The sequence below is a fragment of the Nelusetta ayraudi genome, unplaced genomic scaffold, assembly GCF_046127955.1.
Source record: "Nelusetta ayraudi isolate G7.1 ecotype Tasmania unplaced genomic scaffold, CSIRO-AGI_Nayr_v1 ptg000111l, whole genome shotgun sequence".
Classification (NCBI taxonomy): Eukaryota; Metazoa; Chordata; class Actinopteri; order Tetraodontiformes; family Monacanthidae; genus Nelusetta; species Nelusetta ayraudi.
Genome location: NW_027466161.1, coordinates 527,763 through 550,303, shown reverse-complemented (window position 1 = coordinate 550,303; position 22,541 = coordinate 527,763). Strand labels below are relative to the sequence as shown.

Genomic DNA, 22,541 nt, shown 5'->3' with positions numbered 1-22,541 from the left:
CACAACAGCCATTGCCAAAAACAGCCTTGAGGCTGACAAAGTCCAGACAGCTGGACGAATGGTTAACAACACCTACCTGTAGCTGTTTCACAAGGGGACTTTTTTTCCTTTGGGGCTTGGTTGGCGTGTACAGTCCGATGCTAAACTGACCCACGTTGGCGTAAGGGTTGTCAATCACCCGCCCCTTCCTTTTGATTCGCTCTGGCGGCGTAGCAGCAGAGGGACGGGGAATTTCTGTCGGCTCCACGGGTAAATGGGAGGAGTCCTGGAGGATGATCATGGAGCGGGCTTTCTTCTGCCTCTCAATGAGAGTGGCCTGGCGCTGAGCGGCTTCATAAGGCAAGTCCAAGGAGGAGGGCTTGAAGCTCGAGCGTCCAGCTCCCATCTCGTGGCCCTGGCTCTGGGTCCTGGAGGGGGGAGGAGGAGGGCAGAATGCCGGAGGGGGGCCGGTGTCTAGGTAATAGGGCGGTGGAGGAGGCGCCATCTGCGGAGGTGGAGGGATGGGATGGGGTTGCGGTTGGTCTCGAAGGCTGTCCGTCATAGAGGAGCTGCGGGGGAATCTGTGCTCGCCTGCGAGGGCGGACAGTCGGTCCTCCTCAGTGGCACCTGGCGGGGGAGCCAGAGCACACATTCAGCAAGGCAGGAACGCCGCAGTGCTGTAAGTGGTGAAACTGCTGGGAGGTCAACTCTAGTTTAAGCTTGTGTCGAGATGTCAGTGTCACCCATGCAACATTTCATCTTGTGTTGACCTGCCACAAATTGTTTTTCTGTTCTGGTTGATGCCCATTCATCCTCCCCACGCACGCAGTGGACACAGGATGCGTATCAGATGTCTCTACCTTGACCATGTCTAGACCTTTTACAGCTTTCTCTTTTAACCAATGCTCCAATATTAGCAGAGTCCCTGCAACATCATTTTTAGTAAACTTCTTTCTATGGTTGCTGTGATGCAGTTTGTTTCATCAATGGCCCAAACAGGCAACATCGGAAGACCTCAGATGTACGGTTTTGATAAAGTCATACAGAAAAGGATCTGGTGTGTTTTCACTGGCCAATAACAAACATCACATTTGCATAACGGTGCACTTGTAAGGAGATGGCCAATATCGCTCCACTGCACATCTACTGTAGTGTAGAATATTTCATCTGCTCAATGATTTCCTCCTGGCGTTGCAAGTTGTACAAGAGAGACCATCAAGTTCACTGCCACTGTTTCTGAAGTCATCTATATTGGACTCATTTGACCTGGTAAAATCCTGCAATGTTTGATTTGAAAAACTGTGGATTTGTTTGTTGTTTTGTATGTATGTTTGCACTTTGGTTGGCTTGAAATCAATAGAATGAAAAACAAAATCAATAAAAGATTAAATAAAAGATTAGCATGAGTACTTAGTAGTAGATTGGATTCAACTCTAACACACTGGGCCTTTAATTGACATTGGCTTCAATTTCATATCTACACTTTGTGTGGGTGGGTGGGTGTTTTACCAAAAGACTTGGTCCTGGAGACCCCTTTTGGCAACGGTATGTGGCCCCTCTCCATGCCTGGGTGGAGGCCTCCCCCATGTAGAGTCATCCCTTGTCTCTCAAACAGAGACTGTTACAGGAGAACCAACATGACTTTCAGAAGCTTCAGGGCACAACGGCACAATGAACACCATGAGGTGTGTGCAGACTTCAGTGTGAATATATAGTACCACAGTAACTCCTGCCATCTGCCAGTGTTATGCAGTGTGTAGGTTGCACTCACACTGATCTCTGCTGGTGTTATTCTCCTGCTGGTGGGTCGCTGCTTGACAGTGGCTGCTCTGTAATCTGCCTCTGAGGGCTGAGAACGCAGCACCGACTCCTGGGATGCCAGCATCTCGTCCAGCCTCTCTGTGGAACAGGAAGTGAGCCAGTACTGAGCGCTGAGAAGCCAGAGCGGCGGAACGCTCCGTCATCTCTTCTTTAATTACAAACACAAGCGCAGACGGTACAAACTGCGATTAAAAAGGCACGGTTGAGGCGGCGCTACGCGCTCTGTACTGGCTCTGTGGTGTCATTTGAAAAATGCTGAACAATCTCAATGAAAGGGCATATTTCCTTAATGACCTCAAGGGGAGCTAAGAGAGAAGCAGGGGAGGGAGGGGGGTTGCGGGGGGGTAGAAAAGTGGGGGAACCACCTATTTCAAGTGTTCTGCTCTTGTGACAGAAATAGCCGCGGCTGTGGCGGACACAGCAGTCAGTCTTTGTTTTAATGACATTTGGAGAGGTGCCTCAGACTCACCTCCTCTTCGTCTCCGAGCAGAAGCTTGGTGGAAGAAAGATTGTATCAGGAGAGAAAATGTAAAGAACAAGCCAACAGTAGTGACTAAAGGTTCTAAAGGTCAGGAAGACACACAAAGCTTTGATGACCGGGGTGGGGTGGGGGGGGGAGGAAATGTACGAGAAGAGGACGGGGGAGAGGAGGGATGGAGGGAGGTTCTGGAGTTTGGATGCCAGCTCTCTGGCACTCACCCAGTTCTTCCAACTCAGCCGTCATGGACTTGGAGCGGAGGGTCAGGGTGGTACTAGGGGCTCTCTTGGGAGGCGGGGGAGCTGCGGAGAAAAGGCATGGTGTTGAGGAGGAGCTTAAGGGGGAGGAAAATCTTTTGGCTTTTCGGCTCAGAGCCCTCTTGGCGTCCTCCAGACGGCTGCTCCATCCCGTCTTCGCCGCTGCCACCTGGTTGGGTTCGGACGTGGCGGACGACTCGCACTTGGACTGCACCTTTTTCAGGCTGCGGTGGAAGCTCAACTTCTTCATGTTCTGCTCTTTTGGGGCTCTGTCGTCTGGAAATTCCCTCAGTCCGTCGGCACAAAACTTTCAGTTTTTTGCTCTTTGCGCTGCGTGAATTCCTCTGGCTCCAACATCCCAGTGCAGTCGGGTCCTCTCGGCAGCAGTCCTCCCACTGTGTATCCGCCCATCATGCTCTAAACAACAGAATATGTCTCCCACAATAGGCAGAGTGAGGGCAATGCAGGAAGTGCAGCGAGCAGGAGAATCTCCCATTTTACTGAGCGTGCGATGCCTGTCTGGTGTGTAGCAGGTGTGTAGACACAAACACACACCACCACCATGTAAAGTCTTCCGCAAGTGGGACCACACGAGCAAATCAAAGACCCTGAGGGAGAACGCGATGGCATGTGGGCATACAGACGGAGGGACGACGTTAAATTTATTAGCTGAGGAGATTTTTTTTTGTGCTGGAGAATTTATACTGGAAAACCCCTTGAGGATCCTCCCGTGTGAATATGCATTAAAGGGCAGGCAGCTAGCAGCTACCGTCCCATCACACTCAACACTGATTGCAAATGCAAATGTAACAAATGGGAAAAACTTGCTGACATGTATGAACGTGTGTTGAATGCACTGTATGAAAAAGCGCGTTGAGACTGTTGCGCCAATGTCATGTCATGCAGTCAGATACAGATCACAAACCCAGCAGCAGCAGCAGCAGCAGCAGCGGCAGCAGCAGCAGCAGACACTGCATGCTTTCACAAATTCAAGTTCCCTCATCATGCTCCCGCTCTACAACCAGATCAGCTTTCCTCTCGCTGAGATCGAGCAGCTCGCGCTCCATGCACCACTTCGCAAAGCCACCGGGGTCTGGAAGTCCCACCGCCGCCCCTCGCACCCCCTACAGCCCCACCATGCTGCTGCCGTCAGCGTCTGCCAGACCTGGAGTACATACGCCATCCCGGTGCACAGCCCGCATCAGACATCTTCATGATTTCCTGGCCAGACTGCACACCGTGCTACAGCGGCAGTGAGCGGAGGAGATGGAGGAGGACGGAGAGCGAGAGGGAGCAGAGAGGGAGGGAGGGAGTGAGAGGGAGAGAGAGAGAGAGAGAGAGAGATTCTCTTGCTGTAATGTAATGCTTAATTCAAACATGCACCGTAGTCGCCATGGCAACCGTGCCAGGAGGGAGGCCTTGCATGGTGCAGAGAAGGTGTGTGTGTGTGTGTGTGTTTTGGATGTGCTTTTGCTTTGCAGTGCCTCCGTGTGCGAGGAGACGACTGATGCTGGCTGGCGCATCTGTGCCAAGAAGGAGAAGAAGGAGAAGAAGGAGGAGGAGAATAAGAAGAAGGAGAAGAAGGAGGAGAAGGAGACGGAGAAGTGGAAGAGGGGAAGAAGGAGAAGAAGGAGAAGAAGAAGGAGGAGGAGGAGGAGAAGAAGGAGACGGAGAAGAAGAAGAAGAAGAAGAAGAAGAAGAAGAAGAAGAAGAAGAAGAAGAAGAAGGAGGAGGATGAGGAGAAGGAGAGTCACAGCTCGACGCAGCCAGAGTCCCTTGGAGGGTGGCGGAGGGGTCCAGCCAGGGAAGTGGGGGGGTGGGTGGAAGTGGGGGAGTGGGGTGGTTTGAGTGAATTTGGCAGACGATGTGAGAAAGACGTTAGGCAGGAGTTTGAAACACCAGTGAGGATTCCTGTTTACTCTGGTCTCTACAGCTGTTTGCATATCTGCTCATCTTTGGTTAACAAGGCGTCAATGTGAAAAAGCTCATTTGCTTCCGGTCGACCTCGTCATCCCTCGCCGCCCCCTCGCAAAATGTGACATCTGGTCAGCTCAGCCATAGGTGGCAACAGGGGACCGAGGATGAAGTGGTTGAAGGAAGACAACAAGCGCACAACAAAGTGTTGGCGACTGTGACGTTGACGAGGCAACTGTTCTACCAAAGCTGCAAGATATAGCTTTGTAGATGAGAAAAGCAATGCTGAGACAGTGGGCTGCATAATAATCACACGTTACACTCCACATTTTTCATGTTAAATATCTTCCACACCATGTGCAGAACCATGCAGGGACTAAAAGATCATACTGCATGATGTGACCTTCCTCAGTTCAGCACAGTTTGACAGTATAATTGAGGGACTCTTGCATTTTTTCTTCTTCTACAATTTGGAAAATAGAAGGAATCCAAAATGCACGACATAAAGTCTTGAGGTTGTTCATTTGTTTTGTGCATGAATGAATTGTCGCATCATCAACGTAAAGGAGCACCACAGGGCTCTTCATCAGACAATATGAAGGCAAACAAGGCAAGACTTTGCAAAGCAATCAAAAGTCCAGTGATATGCAAAATTAGCATATGGATTCATATGTTTTCAAAACCAATTTGAAGCAAATGCTTTCAGCAGTTTGATCCACAACCACAACTGTCTTCAGCACAATCAGCAGAAAATTCAATTGAAGGAAACATTAAAATCCCAGATCAAAAGTTGTGTAACTGTGATTCCCAAACGGTTTGCTTTGAATGGCGACAGACAGTCAGAGGACACTGGGAATGACCTGTCATGTGATTATCAAGCTGAGGAATTTTCATGAAAAGAGGATCTCGTCTTGAAAGAAAAATTCTCCTCGAGCAAAAGAAGAAAAGAAGCAAAAAAAAAAACTTCAGGGGTGAAAGAGAGAGAAGGGGGGGGGGGAGAGAGAGATAGGAGTGAGACAAAGTGAGATTAAAAGGCAGTGAAGAGGAGGATCCAGCTGACGCAGTGCCGCCTCAATGAAAATGGGGCAAAGTCGTTTATCACTCTGCCCGTGTCGCCATCACTTTCAAAAGCAGGCGCGCGCACCTTTCGAACACGCTCGGCCCTCCACGTGCACACGCGCCAGCCAAACTCACTTTGGACACAGTGGTGAGGTCACGGTGCCGGGGCTGAGTGGGAGCTGAGTAATGGCGAGCTGCGGTTGACATGGAAACCAGCAGGAATCCACGGCAGGACACAACAGTGTGGGAATGTCTTCCAGCCGCGCTGCTCTCACACGCCTTCATCAGAGCAGCCGCACGTCATCGCCATGACTGCCTGAGCATTAACACCAATTAACACCATGGTGCTAATCAACTGATAATGGAGCAGCAGGTTCTTATATTATATTATATTCAGTAAGGTAAGACACAAAGCAGTGGTTTTTACTTTACAGGTCCAGTCTGTAAAATTAGGCTTCATTTATGATTTGTATGTTGGTAAAAGTTCAACATACAGCCCCTAAATACATAAATAAAAGTGTTTACTCACGGTACAATGAAAGTTATTTGGTTTCCCTACTTTTAGAATGGCTTTTATATGTGTATAATAGTAATGGATTGGATTTATGTAGCGCGTTTCATGGCACCCAAAGCACTTGAAGCCATTATTCACCCACACCGCAGTCACACTGGTGGTGGTGGAGTTACATGTGTAGCCACAGCTGCCCTGGGACAGACTGACGGATGCCTGGCAGCCAATCAAACGGCCCCTCCGACCACCAACCGCCAACCTTTCGGTCATTGGTCAACCCGCTCTACCTCCTGAGCTACAGTCGCCCCAGATATACACAGAGCAACAGGGTCCCGGTGCTCCCAGTTATCTGCCGTCTCGCACCACCATATTTCTAAGGAAGCCTGGTGTGGACAATCCAGCCAGATTTACAATGAAAGCTGCCGTCCTCAAAAAGCCAAGGAAGAAGAGGGTGGACGAGGTGTCTGTGTTTGTGCTCGCAGAACGCCGTGGTTCACTGGCGAGCTCGGGAGGGGGACGGTATGGAGTCCCAGGCGGGACTAAGTGAAAGACCGCCGCAATTTAAAATGTAACCACTTGATGTCGCTGTTTTTTCTTAAAAAAAAAAACTCCAAATATGACACACTCAACCTGTAAGTTCTGGAAGATCTGGAGATTGCAGTCACATAACTTGAATAAACGCACAAAGGAGTTTGACTGCAGGCGTCCTGTCCTCACCTTTTTTGCGAATGACCTCCTCAGTCTCAGGTTTGCGTGTGACGGACACCACCTTCATCAGCAGCCTGTTGCCTCCTTGCCTGATGAGGGACACCACCTGCTTATGTCCCACCTTCACCACATTCACGCCATTGACCTGAGAAAACAACCACAAAGACAGAATTGTGCATTTTCTTTCTTAGGCTACATTCATTTAGCAGCACACACCACCAGGCTCACCTGGTCTACACCAGAGAGGGCAAACCCTTTGACTCATGACCCAGCTGCAGATACATGGAGTGTTTTGGTGAGCCATCTCATTGCAGGAAAAATACATCATGGGATGTGTAGAAAACACCTTGCTTTAATGTCCATTGAAAATGAACAAAAAGTTACAACAAATCACCGTCTTTGAAGCCCCACCAGGGTGTTTAGCTCTTACAACCTCCCAGAACCTCCTAGAACCATCCTGGACCACCACAGTGTTTAGCTCTTTATTGGAATGACTCTGAAAACACTACAAACATGGAGGAGCTACAGCTGTTTGATGACTGACTGACTATTAATATCGTTTCTTCAAGTTCGGAGGGCCTTGTGGGGATCCTGTCATCATCTACTCATGATGGGGGTCGGTGGAGGTGATGTTTGTATCTTCACCAGCAGCAGGTGGAGCTGCTGGTGAAGATACAAACATCACCTCCACCGACCCCCAATTCCACCTCGGCTGGATGCATCACGCTGCGCTTTTAATGAAATGATGCATGTGCATTGTACAGCGTGCACGTGATCCGCTCAGTCGACTGAGAGCTGACAGCACACACACACACACACACACACACACACACACACACACACACACACACAGCCAGCAGCAGTCGTCCCATTACCTCGATGAGAAAATCTCCTGTTCTCAGTCCGGCCCTCCAGGCCACGCCCTCCACGTCCACAGACTCCAGGTACTGGAGGGCCGGGAATGCCGGGGTTGGGGTGAACTCCTCAATAGGCGTCTCGGCTGCACGGAGAAACCCAGAGAGGAGCGTTACGCTGATCCCTCCTTAGAACCTTAGAACAGGTCCATTTAGGGTGGAGTTGAAAATAGTGGCAAAACACTGATGGCTGAAACTCAGAAATAACTGAAATAAATGAGTTAAATTAGAAGTTTTAAAAGGCAGCGTGTGTAAGATTCAGTGACCTCTAATGGTAAGAAAGCATATTGCAACAACGTTGACATATTTCTGATGGCAGCAGTGATGTCAAAGGAACAATCCCAAACTGCTGCTGCTGCCTCCTCCCAAGACAACCTGCTTCTCATGTCAATATTATATTAGGTTATTTTAGGTGACAGCTGCCAGAGGCTCCAGCTGACAACAGTGACCCTGAGCTCAGGAATAAGCAGGTATGGAAAATGGATGGATGGATAAATGATATTTTAAGTGACTTCCCCAAAAACACACATGAATACAAATACAGTATATATAAATATATATATTTATATATCTTTTCTTCCATTTCCTACCAAATGTGGTGCAATTCTAAATGCAACACCTCAACAGCCAGCCAGGAAGTGAAAATGTGAGTGAGAAATGCTGCAGCTTTACTTAAAAAATATTATTCTATTCTAATTCTACCATGGAGTTGCAAACGTTTACTGATTTCCACCTGCTCAACCGCATGCATATTTAATATTTCCAATTTACACAATTCTTGTGTGTGTGTGTGTGTGCGTGTGAGAGAGAGCAGTGAGTAAAGGAGAGCCTGGTGGTAGTGAGTGATGGAGCTGTAAAGCACATGGAGACAGCAGCAGTGCTGGAGACGCAGGGTTGCCATGGCGACCGGCCCAGGGAGGGACAGCTGGCACGTGCACACCGAGTGAGGAGTGTGTGTCGACTGCGGGAGGGCGCAAAGTTATAGACAAGAAGAAGAAGAAGAAGAAGAGAATTTGGGGACGGCGTTCAGGGGGAAACGAGAGAACGGAGAGAAGAAGAGGAGGAGGAGGAGGAGTACAACACCATGTGTGAGGAACAGATGGGACAGTGAGCCGACAGCTCAGCCAAGGATGACGCCACCAAATGGACCACAAACACACACACACACACACACACACACACACACACACACACACACACACACACACACACACAGCAGCCAGCGTGAAGTCGAGTCGAGCGGCTGAATGTCGACTGATGCCGCTGGTGCTGTTGACTCAGACACACGCAGCTTCTCCTATACAAACTCTCACAACATGAAAGCAGTGTGTGTGTGTGTGTGTGTGTGTGTCTCACCTTTGGCTCCACGCAGGACGAAGCCAAAGCCCTCGTTTTCTTTCTTCTGTAAAACAGCATTTTTCTCCTCTATGATATAGTCGCTGTGAAGCAGAGAGCATACAGAGAGAAAGCAGGTATGAGTCGTGCACCGTCCACACACACACACACACACACACACACACACACACACACACACACACACACACACACACACACACACATGGAGAAGAAAAGAGGGGGAGAAGAAGGCCAGAGAGACACACACACACACACACACACACACACACTTGTTTAGTGTTCACCAACAAAATGAAAGCCAAGCTAGTGGGCGGGATTAGCGGCTGTTTGGGGAGATTGACGGTGTGATTGAGAGTTCAGTCTCCTGATCGAAGCCTCCTTGATATAAAAAGCCCAGCGTGACTCAATCTTTAGGCTCATCCCTCAGAGGAGCAGAGGCTGCTGGGAGTCCCCAGGCTGCAGGGGGGTGGGGGGGCTGCTGGAGAAGCTCTGATGGGCCTCTGATTGGGCTGTGATGGAGGCTTTTTGTGAGCGACTGGGGGGACGGATCCAGCCAGTGAGTTCACTCACATGTTAGTTTTTGAAAAGCGGAAGCAAAGCCGGATCAGGCTGGTTAGTAAAGCACAGATTTCAACAGCAAGACAAAAAGCAGCAGAATTCAGCCCTGCGGTGAGTGTTTATTTCCAGACTGGACAGTGTGGGTCTCTTGCTAATGCTGCTGAAACTTGAGATCGCTGCAAACGAGACAACGTCCCTCTGCCTCTGTTTTAATCGGTGCTGATATTTTCCTGCGAGCTGCAACTCAGCGTGCTGCCGCTGTGTAAGAGTGTCAGTCTCCATCATACATGTGGATCCAGAGTCAGGAATGAAGGAAGATGATGTTTGCAGGAGCTGAAGGTCTTGATGTCAGGAACCATCATTCTGTTCTGGATTGAAGTTTTGTTTTTTTATTTATATATATATAAATATTTATAAATGTGCGTGCTGCATGTTAAAGACATTTAGAACCCAATTATAGAAGTTTGAAAGAGCTGGTGCAGTCATTCTGCAAAGTCTTGAAACATTATAATACTGCTGTGTATTTTGCACACAGTTCACAGCCTGAACTCTGGATCTGACGGCTCTGCGGTGTCTTCTGCGTGCTTCTCCAACATCGTCAGCCACAGCGGCTGGTGCTGAGGTTGCTGACTGCAGTGGGCGGCTGCAGACCCACAAGCTGAGCTGCACTTCACACTGCCGGTCTTACCGCGGTGACACACAGCGCCTGCTGCTGGAGGCCGGGGAGCCGTAACAAACCCTTCTGCAGGACACAGGAGGTCAAAGAGCCGCCGTCACAACAAGAACCTCTGCAGCCGCTCGGCTCCGGCGGCTCTTTAGCACCAACGCTGCCGCTCGGGATTGAAGAACTACGACACTGGCATCTCTGTTGTGCATCACGCTGCGACTTTCGAGAGGGGAAGGCTGCACGCTGACTGCTGAGAATCTTTCATGTTGTAATTTGGTTTTAACCCCATAAAACCAATGCATCATTTACTGAGTGACTTTAGACCTCTGCCTTAGCAACATGTGTAGGCAAGAACCCTGACAAACACACAAACCTATGAAAATGCAATACTAGAAATGTATCATAAACAAAGAGAAAAACATCTCATGTAAAATTAGATACACTGCAATTTATGTACCAAAAACTGGACACTTTAACTTTTTCTCCTTTAACTAACTGGCTGTTATATGTGGCACAAACATAAAAAAAACAAAAAAACAACACATATTGTCTGAAGCATTGCTTTTATAGACCCATTCTAACCACAGCGCCAGTCTGTTATTAGACCTTCATGGTGTCGCCTGCCTCGAAATGCAGCGTGACCTATCTGTGTTATTCAATTATATTCAAATCCGCTTCTCCTCCAGACTGACATGGCCTCAGCGCACTACACGAGTCGCGCGGCATACTTTACATGCACATGGATCACAGTGCTCTGACATTTCACACAACCACTGTGCTGTGTATTAAACTGCCACGGCAGGCCAATAAAGAGGGAATTTACGAGGCAGTAAAAGCTGCACGGCAGGTAACGAGCTGGGAGTCAGCGAAACGCAGTAAAGTCTGCAGATGTAGAATCAAAATAGGAGGGGGGAAAATATGGGTGAAATAATAACATGAAAATTTATAATTTTAGTCGCTTCACAGTCTTAAGCAGGTGCACTGTCAGCTTTGTGCCTTTAGATGGCAGCAGCTTCCAGAACTTTTTTTTCACTCTTATTCAGGTGAAAGCTGACAGGAAGTGAACGACTGGAGTGCAGCTGTGTGGCAGTGACGTGCTGTACCTGTACGAGGTGAAGTTGTCGTAGGAGCCCACAGTGTAGTGTCTGAACAGTCTCTTGGTGCGGTCCTCCCGAGTCTCTGCACAAAGTCAACAAGACAAGGAGGGCCATGACATCACAGAGCTCCAGCAATGCGTCTTCTTTATGCATAGAGGAAAAATACCACAATGGTTTCACAATAATCACGACCATTTTCACTTTGGTTTTGGAAGGAATGCCAAAGTTATGTTGAATAGAATAGAACAGAGTAGATGGACTGTATTGACCCCAAACTGGGAAACTTGCAGCACTAAAACTTCACAGATTAAAACAGCTTGAGAGACCGTGCTGTTATATCATAGTGCACCACACGCAAAACTCATTCCCCCCTTCAGTTTCAGAACTATAACACCGCCCGCCCTCTCGTCAGTGAGTGAAAGACTCCAGACAGCAGCAGCTTCAGCCAGGCAGCCCTCAGTAGCCAATCAGGAGCCAGCGTAGCATTTCACTGCTTAGCCTGGCCCAGGTTCTCAGGTGGAGTTGCCTTTGCTGACACCACCCACTGCATTCAGCAGGGCCCGGGGACCAGCACACACACCTTAGTGGTGTAGGAGCCTCAGTTTGAGCAGGAAGCTGAACTGAGTGGGTTTCTGTTGTTCTCTTTGTTCTTGTTAATGAATCGCGCTCCACTGAACTCTGTCGTGGAAAATGGAAAATTGATCTGAAAGCAACGTGGGATCCTCAAAGTGGAATTTAGAAACGTTCCAGCCGCCTTGACTGTGATTGAGGAAGGACAGAGTCTGCCGGCAGCGGCAACTCCCATCCAGCATGATCAGCATCTTCTCGCTACACACATGTACAAACACTTGGTCCATGGAAATAATGTTGTTGGCACAGAGAGGAATTAGTCCACTGCAGAGCAGTAATTATCATTACCATGCTTCATTTCTCCCTCGTGGAGGATCATTGTTCTGTTCATCTCTGACACCGTCAAAAAATGATGCAGTTTGGACTTTGAACCGGTTCCCTTTTAAAATGGGCCAAATAAACCTGAATGTGACCAGTGTGTGTGTGTGTGTGTGTGTGTGTGTGTGTGTGAGTAAGTTTGTCCTGTGGCAGTGCAGATGGAGACTGATGCGCCCTCCCCATCCTAACAAATAACACACATTGCACCTGGAATAAACAGCCAGAATAAAATGCCTTTAATTCTCTCATATTGGGGGAATTTGCAGTTATAGCAGCAAGTACAGAGCAAAGAGAAGAATTAAAGAGCGCAAAAAGTGAATTAAAAAAAAGAAAAAGGAAAAAAAATATATATATATATTTATATACACACACACACACACACACACACGCACACAAATGATTTACATTACAAATGTGTGGACCTCTCACACCTCCCCGAGCCTGAAACCCCATTATTGCAAATGGCAAATGTGCCAGAGTGTGATGACGTTGGCCACCCAATCTGACCGTTGACCTCTGACCCCTCTCTCTTTCTCTCTCTCTCTCTCTCTTTGCTGCCTAATAAATAAATGCAGGGGAAGCCAGAGGAGGTGAATCTGGCTGCTGTCCTGTGAGACTCCGTCTGTCTGTCTGAGTGTCGGACAGACGATGGAAGCTTCTTCAACTGTGTGTGTGTGTGTGTGTGTGTGTGTGTGTGTGTGTGTGTGTGTGTGTGTGTGTGTGTGGGGGGGGTATTTAGCCACCCTGCACTTTTCAAACCAGCAGTCAGAGCAGCGACCGCCGCCCCTTAATCCTCTGCTCTTCCTCTCCGCCGCCACCGTGTGATGTCTTCATCCCTCCGTCTCTCCTCTTTACCTGCTCCACGGCTCCCCATCCACCCATCCAGCCATCCAGCCATCCGCCTAGCCGCCGCCGGCGCTAACATCAGCATGATTGTGAGTGCAGCGCTCAGAAGGAAGGAGGCTGATTTAATGAGAGTGGCCCACATTACCGCACGGAGCTGCGTCTATTTGATAACGAGGCTCGTCTGTCTCCCTCCTTCTCTGCTGGCAGGGAACAAACTCACTCGCTCGCTCTCTCGGCCCCGCTGAGCTCCATGATGTCACTTTGACACGGCTTTGAGCTGGAAATATGGGGTCTGCAACTATTTGCTTGTTAGATCTTGGGGTTTTTTGAGTCAACTTGAGGAGCGAACAAACAGTCCCTTGTGTCTCACGCAGAAGTGCATCCTCTATTTCCCATTGAGTGAGTGATGTTCTTCTAATACTGGGCTCATCAACACTTGTGGATATACATATATTTTTTTGCACTCTTTCTAATTCTTCTCTCTGCTGCTGTATCATCATTATCTTGCTGCTGAGCTCACATCATGAGGAACACAGCCTTGAAATGGAGCATATTTTCCCAAGACTGTTTGCGTCATTCTGCGTTCACGCTTCCAAGATAAATGTCGCGGCTTGAATTATAGACTTCCTAAAGAGCCTACAGAGAAGTATCCGCTCCAATGGTGGAAGTCAAGGATTCTTTTAATCTGTTTTTTTTTTTTTTTTTTAAACCCGGTTTGAGGGAAATGGGCCTATGTGGAGGAAATGCTGCTTTATTGGGACCAGGATGTTTCAACGAGAGCAGATTGTTTTTTTCTGATGACTGATGTCATGGTTGGTTTGCAGTTCAATAGGAAGAATTCTTTACACACGCAGAAAGAATCTCTGTACGCTTTGAGTGACAAAAAAAAAATGTATTTGTGCTTCGCGAACGAGCGACAGTTGACGTGGATCCACTCTGGCATCTCACAGACTGGCTGATTCCATCAGCTGTGCAGAGACAAGAAAGCAGGAAGCAAGGACATGAGCATGGAAATAAGGCTACAAAAACGCAAGAACAAAAAAAAAATAATAATAAAATATCTAGTGAGAATGTGAGAGAGAGCAATTAATGAAGCTGAGTGTTTTGTTTGAGGGAAGCAGAAAGAGTCCGCTGCACACTTTGGGACTGAACTGCCTCTGCTTTGTAGGAAAGACAGGACATTTCATTAGCTCCACTGTCAAAGAGGGCTGTGATAAGAAAACATGATATTTTGAGGAGGAAAATAACAAGTGTGAGCTCACAAATCACAAAGCTTTAGTCCTTTAAGAAAAGAAGAAGAAGCAGAAGAAGGAAGAACAAAAAAATAATCAGTCTAATGTTGAACTGAACGGGAGGCTGGCGTGAATGTGCGTGTTAGAAAAGGAGCTGTTTGATGTCAATGGGGTCTACGCAATTGTGGTTGTGCAGTGTGTGTGTGTGTGTGTGTTTGTGTGTCTGGTGCACACCAAGTGAAAGCAGATTCACTCTAAAGAGTGTGAAATGCAGCTCGTTCATCACGACTGTCACCTGCCTGGTCACGGCCCAGGAGCCTCTAAGAGCAGCAGGCTGTGATGGTGCAGATAACCTGGACCCCACTCGGACTACACTTCCATCTGTCCCACACACACGCAAACCCACACACACACACATGTTTCTGAGGATTGGAACATGACAACTACTGTCAGACACCTTTTTATCCGGTGGAGAAGCAGTAAACGGTGTCTTGCCCTCTCCGGGTGGGTGGAGAGACTCTGCCTCAGGTGGAGGAGGTCGAGTATCTCGGGGTCTTGTTCACGAGTGAGGGAACGGTGGTGTCCCACTGGCGCTGTGTCTCAATTCAGGGTCTGCATCCTTGAAGTACGCATTTTGAAAGGAAGTTGCGTCATAGCACTGCGTGAAGGCTCCTCCCAATTCCCAAAAGTCCTTAGGACGCTCCAAATGCGTACTGGGAATGCGCCCTCGTTTAAGCCGATTTCCAAGGCTGCACCTCTACTATCCTTCGCGTACTTGTGTGTCCCATGATGCGTTGTGTGCTGCTGCAAAGCATTGTGGGATGCTGGGAAGTCAGCTGAAATTAGCGCCATCTACTGGAAAAGACACTTCGTATAAATTTAAGTATTTAAGTCTCACATAAAGTATCCAGTTTTTAATGTAGGATTTTACTTATTTGAACATCCAACGCCATCGTTAGATGGCGAACCAATGGTTAGCGTGATGCTATGAAAACGTCACTTCCAGGGTTGGCCAGCAGGAGGGAACGGCGGTGACGCAACAAGGAAAATACGCCGAAGGCTGGACCATCCCGGGTGGTTACCGGGGAGGCGGGGTTTGATCCGTCCTTCTAGGCCGGTGATGAACAGATATAATACACCAGCGCACTAAATGAGCTCTGGTTGCTTGTACGAGCGGCTAATCAACTGATACAATGTTTCCACCAACTAGTGCTGCAGCAAGTGCATTCGTGCAGCATTGAAAGGCTGATAGTGGTGTGAACAATGTGAGCGACACCATGTGGAGGAGAGCAGAGAGTAAGCGGTGTACTGGTGTCAAACCAATACTGGACATGAAGGGAAAAGCTGACAGATGGTGGAAAAGAACCGAGCTCTGAGGTCAGAAGATAATTTCCACCTCTTTGCAGACTCGCACTGTTTGGAGGATGAATGCGGGAGACGCCAGCGCCACCTCCAGTTTGTGACACGGCGGCACTCAGCGCTGCACTTCAACTCATCAGAGTTTTTAGGCCTGTTGTGGCAAACACCTGCAGCTCTAATGGGCTTTTTGACAATCAATGGGCGAGTGGGGAAGTGCATCTGCATTCTGCGAGAGAGAGAGAGAGAGCGAGAGAGAGAGACCCTGCTCACACCTGCGCCAGGATAATATAATAAGAGGGGAAATATCTGCATGGCAGCAACCTGCCCAGCATCACCTGAGGCACTCCAACCTGCAGTCTGACAGCACCAGCCAGGAGCTACTGGGGCTCTTCAAGAGAAGAACAATCATCAAGCAGCTGGAAAATGTAGCATATCATCTTTTTGAAGGTCCAGTGTGTAAAATTTGTCTTTATGACTTTATTCTGCTAAAACTTTAACATACTGCCCATGAATACCTTAATAAAAGGGTGCACTCACAGTAGGGAAAAAGCCCTTCGGTTTTCCTACTCTTAGAACGCTTCTCATAAGAATATACACAGAACACCGTGGGTCTTGCTCCTTGTTAGCTTAGCATTTTTTAGATATTGCCTTCTTTGCCGTGAGCCGTGCGGCATTTCCTCCTCCTCCTCCTCCCCTTCTCTTCCGCCTCCTCCCTTCCTCATCCCCTTCTCTTCCTCCTCATCCTCCTCCTCCCCTTCCTCTTCTTCTCCTCCTCCTATCAGAGATCAGTGTTTACACAGACTTTGTATTCAATGGGATGGAAGAATATTAAGCACTTTGCGCCGTTTATCGTGTTTCCCTGTTGGAAAGTCACGCCCCCCCCCCCCCCCCCCCCGTCCACTCCCCCCCCCCCTCCTCCTCGGCTCCGGGCTGTTTCCCCATCGTGGACAGATTGGAACACCTTCACTGTCCTTGCGTGAAGGACGCGAGAGCCACACAACGCAACAATACACACACACACACACACGCACACACACTCTCTGGGAACCCTGCTGCATGAAAATCAACCTGTTCTGTTTCAGCGCTGATAAGAGCTGCACAGCCGCCACTCTGTCGCCACTGAATCATAAATGGAGCCTCGTTGACTTTTTAATTCTTCCCTCTTTCCCTCTCTGCTTCTGCCAACGACTCATGTCACTCACACATTTCCGGGTCAGCTGGACGGAACCCTGAGCAGGAACCCTAATAACGTGGTAGAGCAGCATTGTGTTGTTGTGTTTTTAGATGAATGTTGTCGATGTTGTGCTTGCGACGAGCGGACGCAGTGTGAGGAAGAGCAGCCAACAGCCTCATTTCCTTCTACTCTGGGGATTTCGCAGTTCCAGCAGGGATCAAGTGGAGCAATATTGTTTCTCATTTCCTCACATCTCGTCCGCTTTGATCCCCAATTTTCTCTTTCTTGACCAAACAGGTTCATCTATTATTTAGTTGAATTCACAGGAAATTATTCCACATCAAATGGAGAAACTTAAACTCAATGAGCACATCAATCTGATACTTCATTCTGGTGCTCTTGAAAAAAATCTTCCATCCTGACAATTTAGCCTGAAGTTTAATGTATTTTGACATGAAAGTGCGGCTGGCTTAAATAAACACAAGAGAGCAACAAGGGTGGGATGAAGGCAAAATGAGACGAGGGATGGACTTCTTTGAGAGGGAGGGAGGGCAGAGGACAATAACAGCCGGACCATAAAAATATCCTGGGGAGTAAACAGGCCTATTTTCTCTAAACTACTGTCTCCCCAAATAACCTGTGAAAAAGACCCCAACACCACCAGCTGTTCTCCACCTGTAGGTGTGAAGCAACCCTGCAGGACAGCCGCAGCCTCAGGATTCACTCATCTGGATCTGAAGTATTCAAACATCTCAGTGGGCTCAGTCTGGGTGAGGTTCACTTTGGTAACCAATCAGCTTCCTTTACAGATGAACTGTTCCCAGCTGCTTGGAAAAAGCAGCTCACTGTTAAGATAAAGAGCTGCAGGCAACAGGCTGCCAGTGAAGAAGGACAAAAACTTTGTTCACGCAGTTGCAGAGATTTTGTCCCACTTTGAGCGGTTCCTCCTCTCCAGCTTCAAGAAACACCTGCCGGACTTTCTTTTCCCTCAAGGACGGTCTGGTCCCCTACAAGGCAGCAGGAGTTTAGTTTCCTCACCATAGGTGTGCGTATAGCGGGACAGGGGGAGGGAAGAAAAAAGGGAAATAAAAGGAAGCGCGAGCGATGGATGGGTGGAGGAGATTAATTCTGGGTGGAAATGCATGGTGCTGCTCTGCGGCGCTCAAGTGAAAGACAAAAGAATCGACGGCGCCAGACAGACTTTTAATCAAACAGAATGGCAGATGAGATTTAATAATGTAGCCGCTCAAAAGAAGCCAGTTCGTCAAAAGCTGGCGTGAAAGCTTGACAGCGTTTTATTCTTTTTTCTTTTCCGCATGGCCGCATAAATCTTAATGCTTCTTCTTCTTCCGGATTGTCTGAGTGCCAACGTTTATTTGCCAATCACACCGTGGCATCATCGTTGGCAACATTGGAAAAAAAAAAAAAAAAGTGCTCATGAATAAAACAAAAATATGCTCTAAGTGGGCTGAGCGGCACCAGTTGGAGCTGCAGGGGCTGAGAGGGTGAGGAGGAGAAAGTTTTCTCTCCTCTCGCCAGTGTCATGGTGATTCACTGAGGTACATAATAATCATGTACAAGTCCCATGGTGATGTTCATGAGTTTGCACTGCTCCGCAGTCCTCAAGGTGTTGGTAAAGGTGGAGCTTGACTTGGACCTGCTGCATCAGCTGAAGCCTCCATACCTCTTTTCATGCTTTGACTCACATACCTGATTCTGCTTGACCAGGTCCTTATATGGGCAATAACAAACAACAAAAAACTTAAAACACAGGCTGAAATGTTTCACTTATTCAACCCATCTGCTTTCAATTAGCGCAAGTTAAACGCAACGTAAAGGTTTCAGTTTTTTTTGGCCAAAGGATTAAAAACTTCAACTCAGTGTCTCAGAAAACACTTGAACAATGGCACAGAGCCTGTGTTGAATCTGCTGTCAGTGAGCTGAGGTTGTAATAACCCCAGTAGAAAATAGAAAGCAACAAAGTGAAAAATCAGACGGCAGATCTGCGAGGTGCAAATTGTCTCCAGCGACGGTGTGATTGGATGTGGAGGAGATTACTGGACTCACATCTGGAGTGGTGAGTTAGATTCAAGCAGTTGTACTGGAAATGGTTTGCAACAGTTTGTTCAATGAGATTTCTGTGTGTCTCTTTCGCTTTCCTCCAAAAAACTGGATGAGAGTACTCACTGTTCTTCTGTGGGCTCCCATTTCTACAGAACACTCAGTGTTCTTTGAGACTCTCAAATAAAGTTTCCAGCCAAACCAGACTGGGATTGTTCAGTGACAGACCTCATTCCTGCCGCAAACACCAGGTTAACTCAAGACGACTCACCCCAGTGGAGGCGGCGGCAGGAGGCGGAGCTTGGCTGCTCCGCCCTCACCACAGTGACCACGCCGTCGATCCTGCTGCACACCACCGGCAGCTCCGACACCATCAGTGGACAGCAGTCCATGACCCCCAGCGCACAGACTGGGCCACCCACCCACCCGGCATCAATCCACCGCTGGACTCGGCTCTCTTCTCATCTTCTTCCCACAAAAAAATTAAAAATAAAGAATCTGGCGGAGGAGCTTCCACTTTGCCATGACGGCTACTCAGATGTTCTCAGAGAAGACACCTGCTGTTTGGCCCAGTTGATGGTAAAAAACCTGACGTCCTGTCCAGTCCCGCCTCCAGAACCACGTAATGTCTCCTGGAGATCAATGAAGTATCTATCCATCTATCTATCTATCATCTATCTATCTATCTATCTATCTATCTATCTATCCGCCACTCTGTCTCCGTCTCCGTCCGTCTCCTTCTCCTCCACTGCAAAGTCTGGTGGGTTGGTTTGTGTTGTAGTGACATCACAAGGACTCGCTGCTGCTGCTGCTGCTGCTGCCTCCATCATCCAACATTACACAGCAGCAGCGACCAGCGGCTATAAATACCTCCTCTCCGGCAAAAAGTGGGAAGCCTTGAATAATTCAGTCGGACTGGAGACAACAAGAGGCGGCGACTGTACGAGAATCCTCAAAATAGCAGGACAGCTTCTCAGCACACGCCTGCCAGTGGAGGTCAGTGCCAGCGGAGACACTGACATGGGTGGAGACAACAGCGATGGGGGAGGAGGGGTCCCAGATGAAAAAACTAAGCTCAGTTTAGCTCCACATCCAGAAGAATTTAAAGGCTGTGCGCTTTAAATTATAAACAACATGCCAAGAATGAATCCATAGCTTTATATGGTTCAGACTTTTTTTCTTCTCTCTCTCTCTCACTCTGATAATTTCCATGAAATGAAGGCACAAAAGAGAGAGTGGGAACCTTGAGAAAACGTTTCCCGCAGAAGATTCAGCGATTAAAGCGATGTGGGAGGGATAAGTCATTATTAAGGCAACACAAACTCAGTGAACGACAGTGAACCAGCTGCATCACAGGGCACGTTTGGACACATCTAACTCATACAACAAGAGCTTGTATCAAGTGTTTGGAAATGGTCAAAACTAATGGAGTCCACTCACGTTCGAAGACCGAGTGAAAACACCGTCCACTGGAGGTCAGCCAGCTGGATGAGAGACTCTGCGGAGCTCCCAGTCACACATTGAAATAAAGGACCAGTGAGGAATTGGGTCTCCTAGATGAAGATGTTGTGCACAGCCAGTGGAGCGAGGAAAATGTGCTTTCAAAAAAAATATGTGTATACATAGAGTTGTGACAGAGTGACAAAAAGTTTATAGGAAAAGGCAATTATTGCTTGCTGGGGCGAGTCTGATCTGCCTCAGGGGGAAACAGTGAGGAAAAAAGCAGCAAAAGATATTTCATGTTGAGACGCACACACGCGCGCAAACACACACACACACACACACACACACACACACACACACACACACACACACACACACACACACACACACGCACACACACATACACACACACAGAGGAAGTGAAAACATCCTGCTAGGAGAGAAACGTGTGTGTGTGATCAGTCCTGTCAATTCAGACTTGTACAGTAGACTTATAAAGACAGCTGTGCCAGGTTAACTGTGCGTGCGTGTGTGTGTGTGTGTGTCTCGCCATACTTGACGCAACTGAAAATTCTGACCCACAGCGTTTTGCCGAGTCCTGGCAACAGAAAAACACGTTGGAAAAAAGCGAAATGACTCAGACGGGAGAGTCAACAGTCCGTTCATAGAGTGAGCGCCACGGGCCAATCTGCTGCGTAATAGGAGCCACTGCGCTGGCATGCAAGCGACCAGGCGCGTGCGTGTGCGTGTGTGTGTGTGTGTGTGTAGGTGACCCGCTGCCTCTCCAACGCGGCGGCTGTCAAATGATGATCTGTGCGCTCCGCTGCCAGACGTCCCCGACGCTTTGAATCATTGTTGAGATGGCTGGGCCATCTATTATGATTGGATATGGATCCATCTCTCCTCCACACAGCCCACTGACTCACTCTGAGGATGAGGAGCACAGATAGTGGCCATCGTTGCACTGCCGGCAAACAGACATCAACCCACACCAACACACAGGCCGGCGTGTTGCCGCAGGACAACAGTTGTGTGTTTGTTCCTGACGGGCTTGTGCAGGGAAGCTGTGGTGGCTCCTCCCACTGGTCCAGGCAGCAGGTTCACACTGACTCAACTGGACCTTCACGCCAACCATCCCTCGCTCCCTCTCTAATCAAATGGATTGATTCAAGATTAAAGAACTTTATTTGTCACACTTTCATTATCCTACAGTGGGGGAAATCTGCTTTGAGGCTTTCAGGGGGTCTCATGGGTCAGTCGGGGTGTCCGACCCCGCTGGACCGCCCTGTTTTTCATACACTGCATAAAACCAAAAAGTGTCTGCTTGCCTGAGCTCCAGTCACACAGTTCCAGACTCACAGTTTTACATACGGAGACCAGTGCCCACACTGGGCCTCACGCTGGAACACCTAGCACTGGTCTCACTGGTCTCACTGGTCTCAGCGCCCCCCCACGACCCACTGCAACATCGCTGCTTCCCTCCTCTGATCATGCCCCCCGCGCCCGCCACTGCCGCAGCTACGCCGGCGTTTGAGCATTCCAGGGGAGTGCCGACGCACTACAAAATTTCTTAATGGGCGAGCTAAAAATAGCCGCGGCTGGATGTGACTGGGCTGATTCACATGGCTGTGAGTCATTCAGCTGCGCCGCGGTGCAGAGGGAGGCACGGAGAGCCAGCGCAAAAAAACAAAAAGAAAGAAAGAGAAAGAAAATGAAGTTTGCCGCTTGTTCCGATATGAAATCATTGAGAAAATGCAGCGAGTCTCATCCCATCGCAGGAGGAAGCAGTGCAGCGCTGCGCTGGGATTGGTCGGCAGACTGATGGGGACGCAGCATTGGTGAGAACGCAGCATCATTCCGACAGTTCGCCCTTTAGCGGAACGCGTCCCCATGTTGATGGCACGGCAACATCTGACAGGAGCGTAGCGGGGCCGCGGTGGGCGGAGCCTTAAGCCTGCGGGCCTCACAACAGATTGTAGCCGGCAGATTAACGGCGCGATTGGAAGAGAGCGAGTGGCTCTCTGCAATTTGGTGGCATCATTAGGACGGAGAGTCGTTCATACTCACACGATGATCCCCACCATTAGCACGGCTAAACGTCGGCTATTAGCCCTGCAACAAGGGCCAGCAGCGGGTTTACTGCCTGTGTGTGTGTGTGT

The 22,541-nt window shown here is 48.7% G+C and overlaps 1 protein-coding gene across 2 annotated transcripts in view; it reads right to left on the bottom strand.

Moving 5' to 3' along the window:
- Positions 1 to 22,541, bottom strand: part of shank3a (SH3 and multiple ankyrin repeat domains 3a) — a 176,202-nt gene that overhangs the window by 10,949 nt on the left and 142,712 nt on the right. The window contains exons 15-23 of one of the 2 annotated variants that reach the window (XM_076049282.1): positions 11,326 to 11,401; positions 8,998 to 9,080; positions 7,603 to 7,727; positions 6,737 to 6,872; positions 2,500 to 2,580; positions 2,270 to 2,293; positions 1,751 to 1,878; positions 1,489 to 1,597; positions 77 to 606 (exon numbers count right to left, since the gene is read on the bottom strand). In XM_076049282.1, coding sequence (XP_075905397.1) covers positions 77 to 606; positions 1,489 to 1,597; positions 1,751 to 1,878; positions 2,270 to 2,293; positions 2,500 to 2,580; positions 6,737 to 6,872; positions 7,603 to 7,727; positions 8,998 to 9,080; positions 11,326 to 11,401 — 1,292 coding nt within the window. The remainder of the gene's footprint in view (positions 1 to 76; positions 607 to 1,488; positions 1,598 to 1,750; positions 1,879 to 2,269; positions 2,294 to 2,499; positions 2,581 to 6,736; positions 6,873 to 7,602; positions 7,728 to 8,997; positions 9,081 to 11,325; positions 11,402 to 22,541) is intronic. The other variant, XM_076049283.1, reaches the window with a different exon arrangement.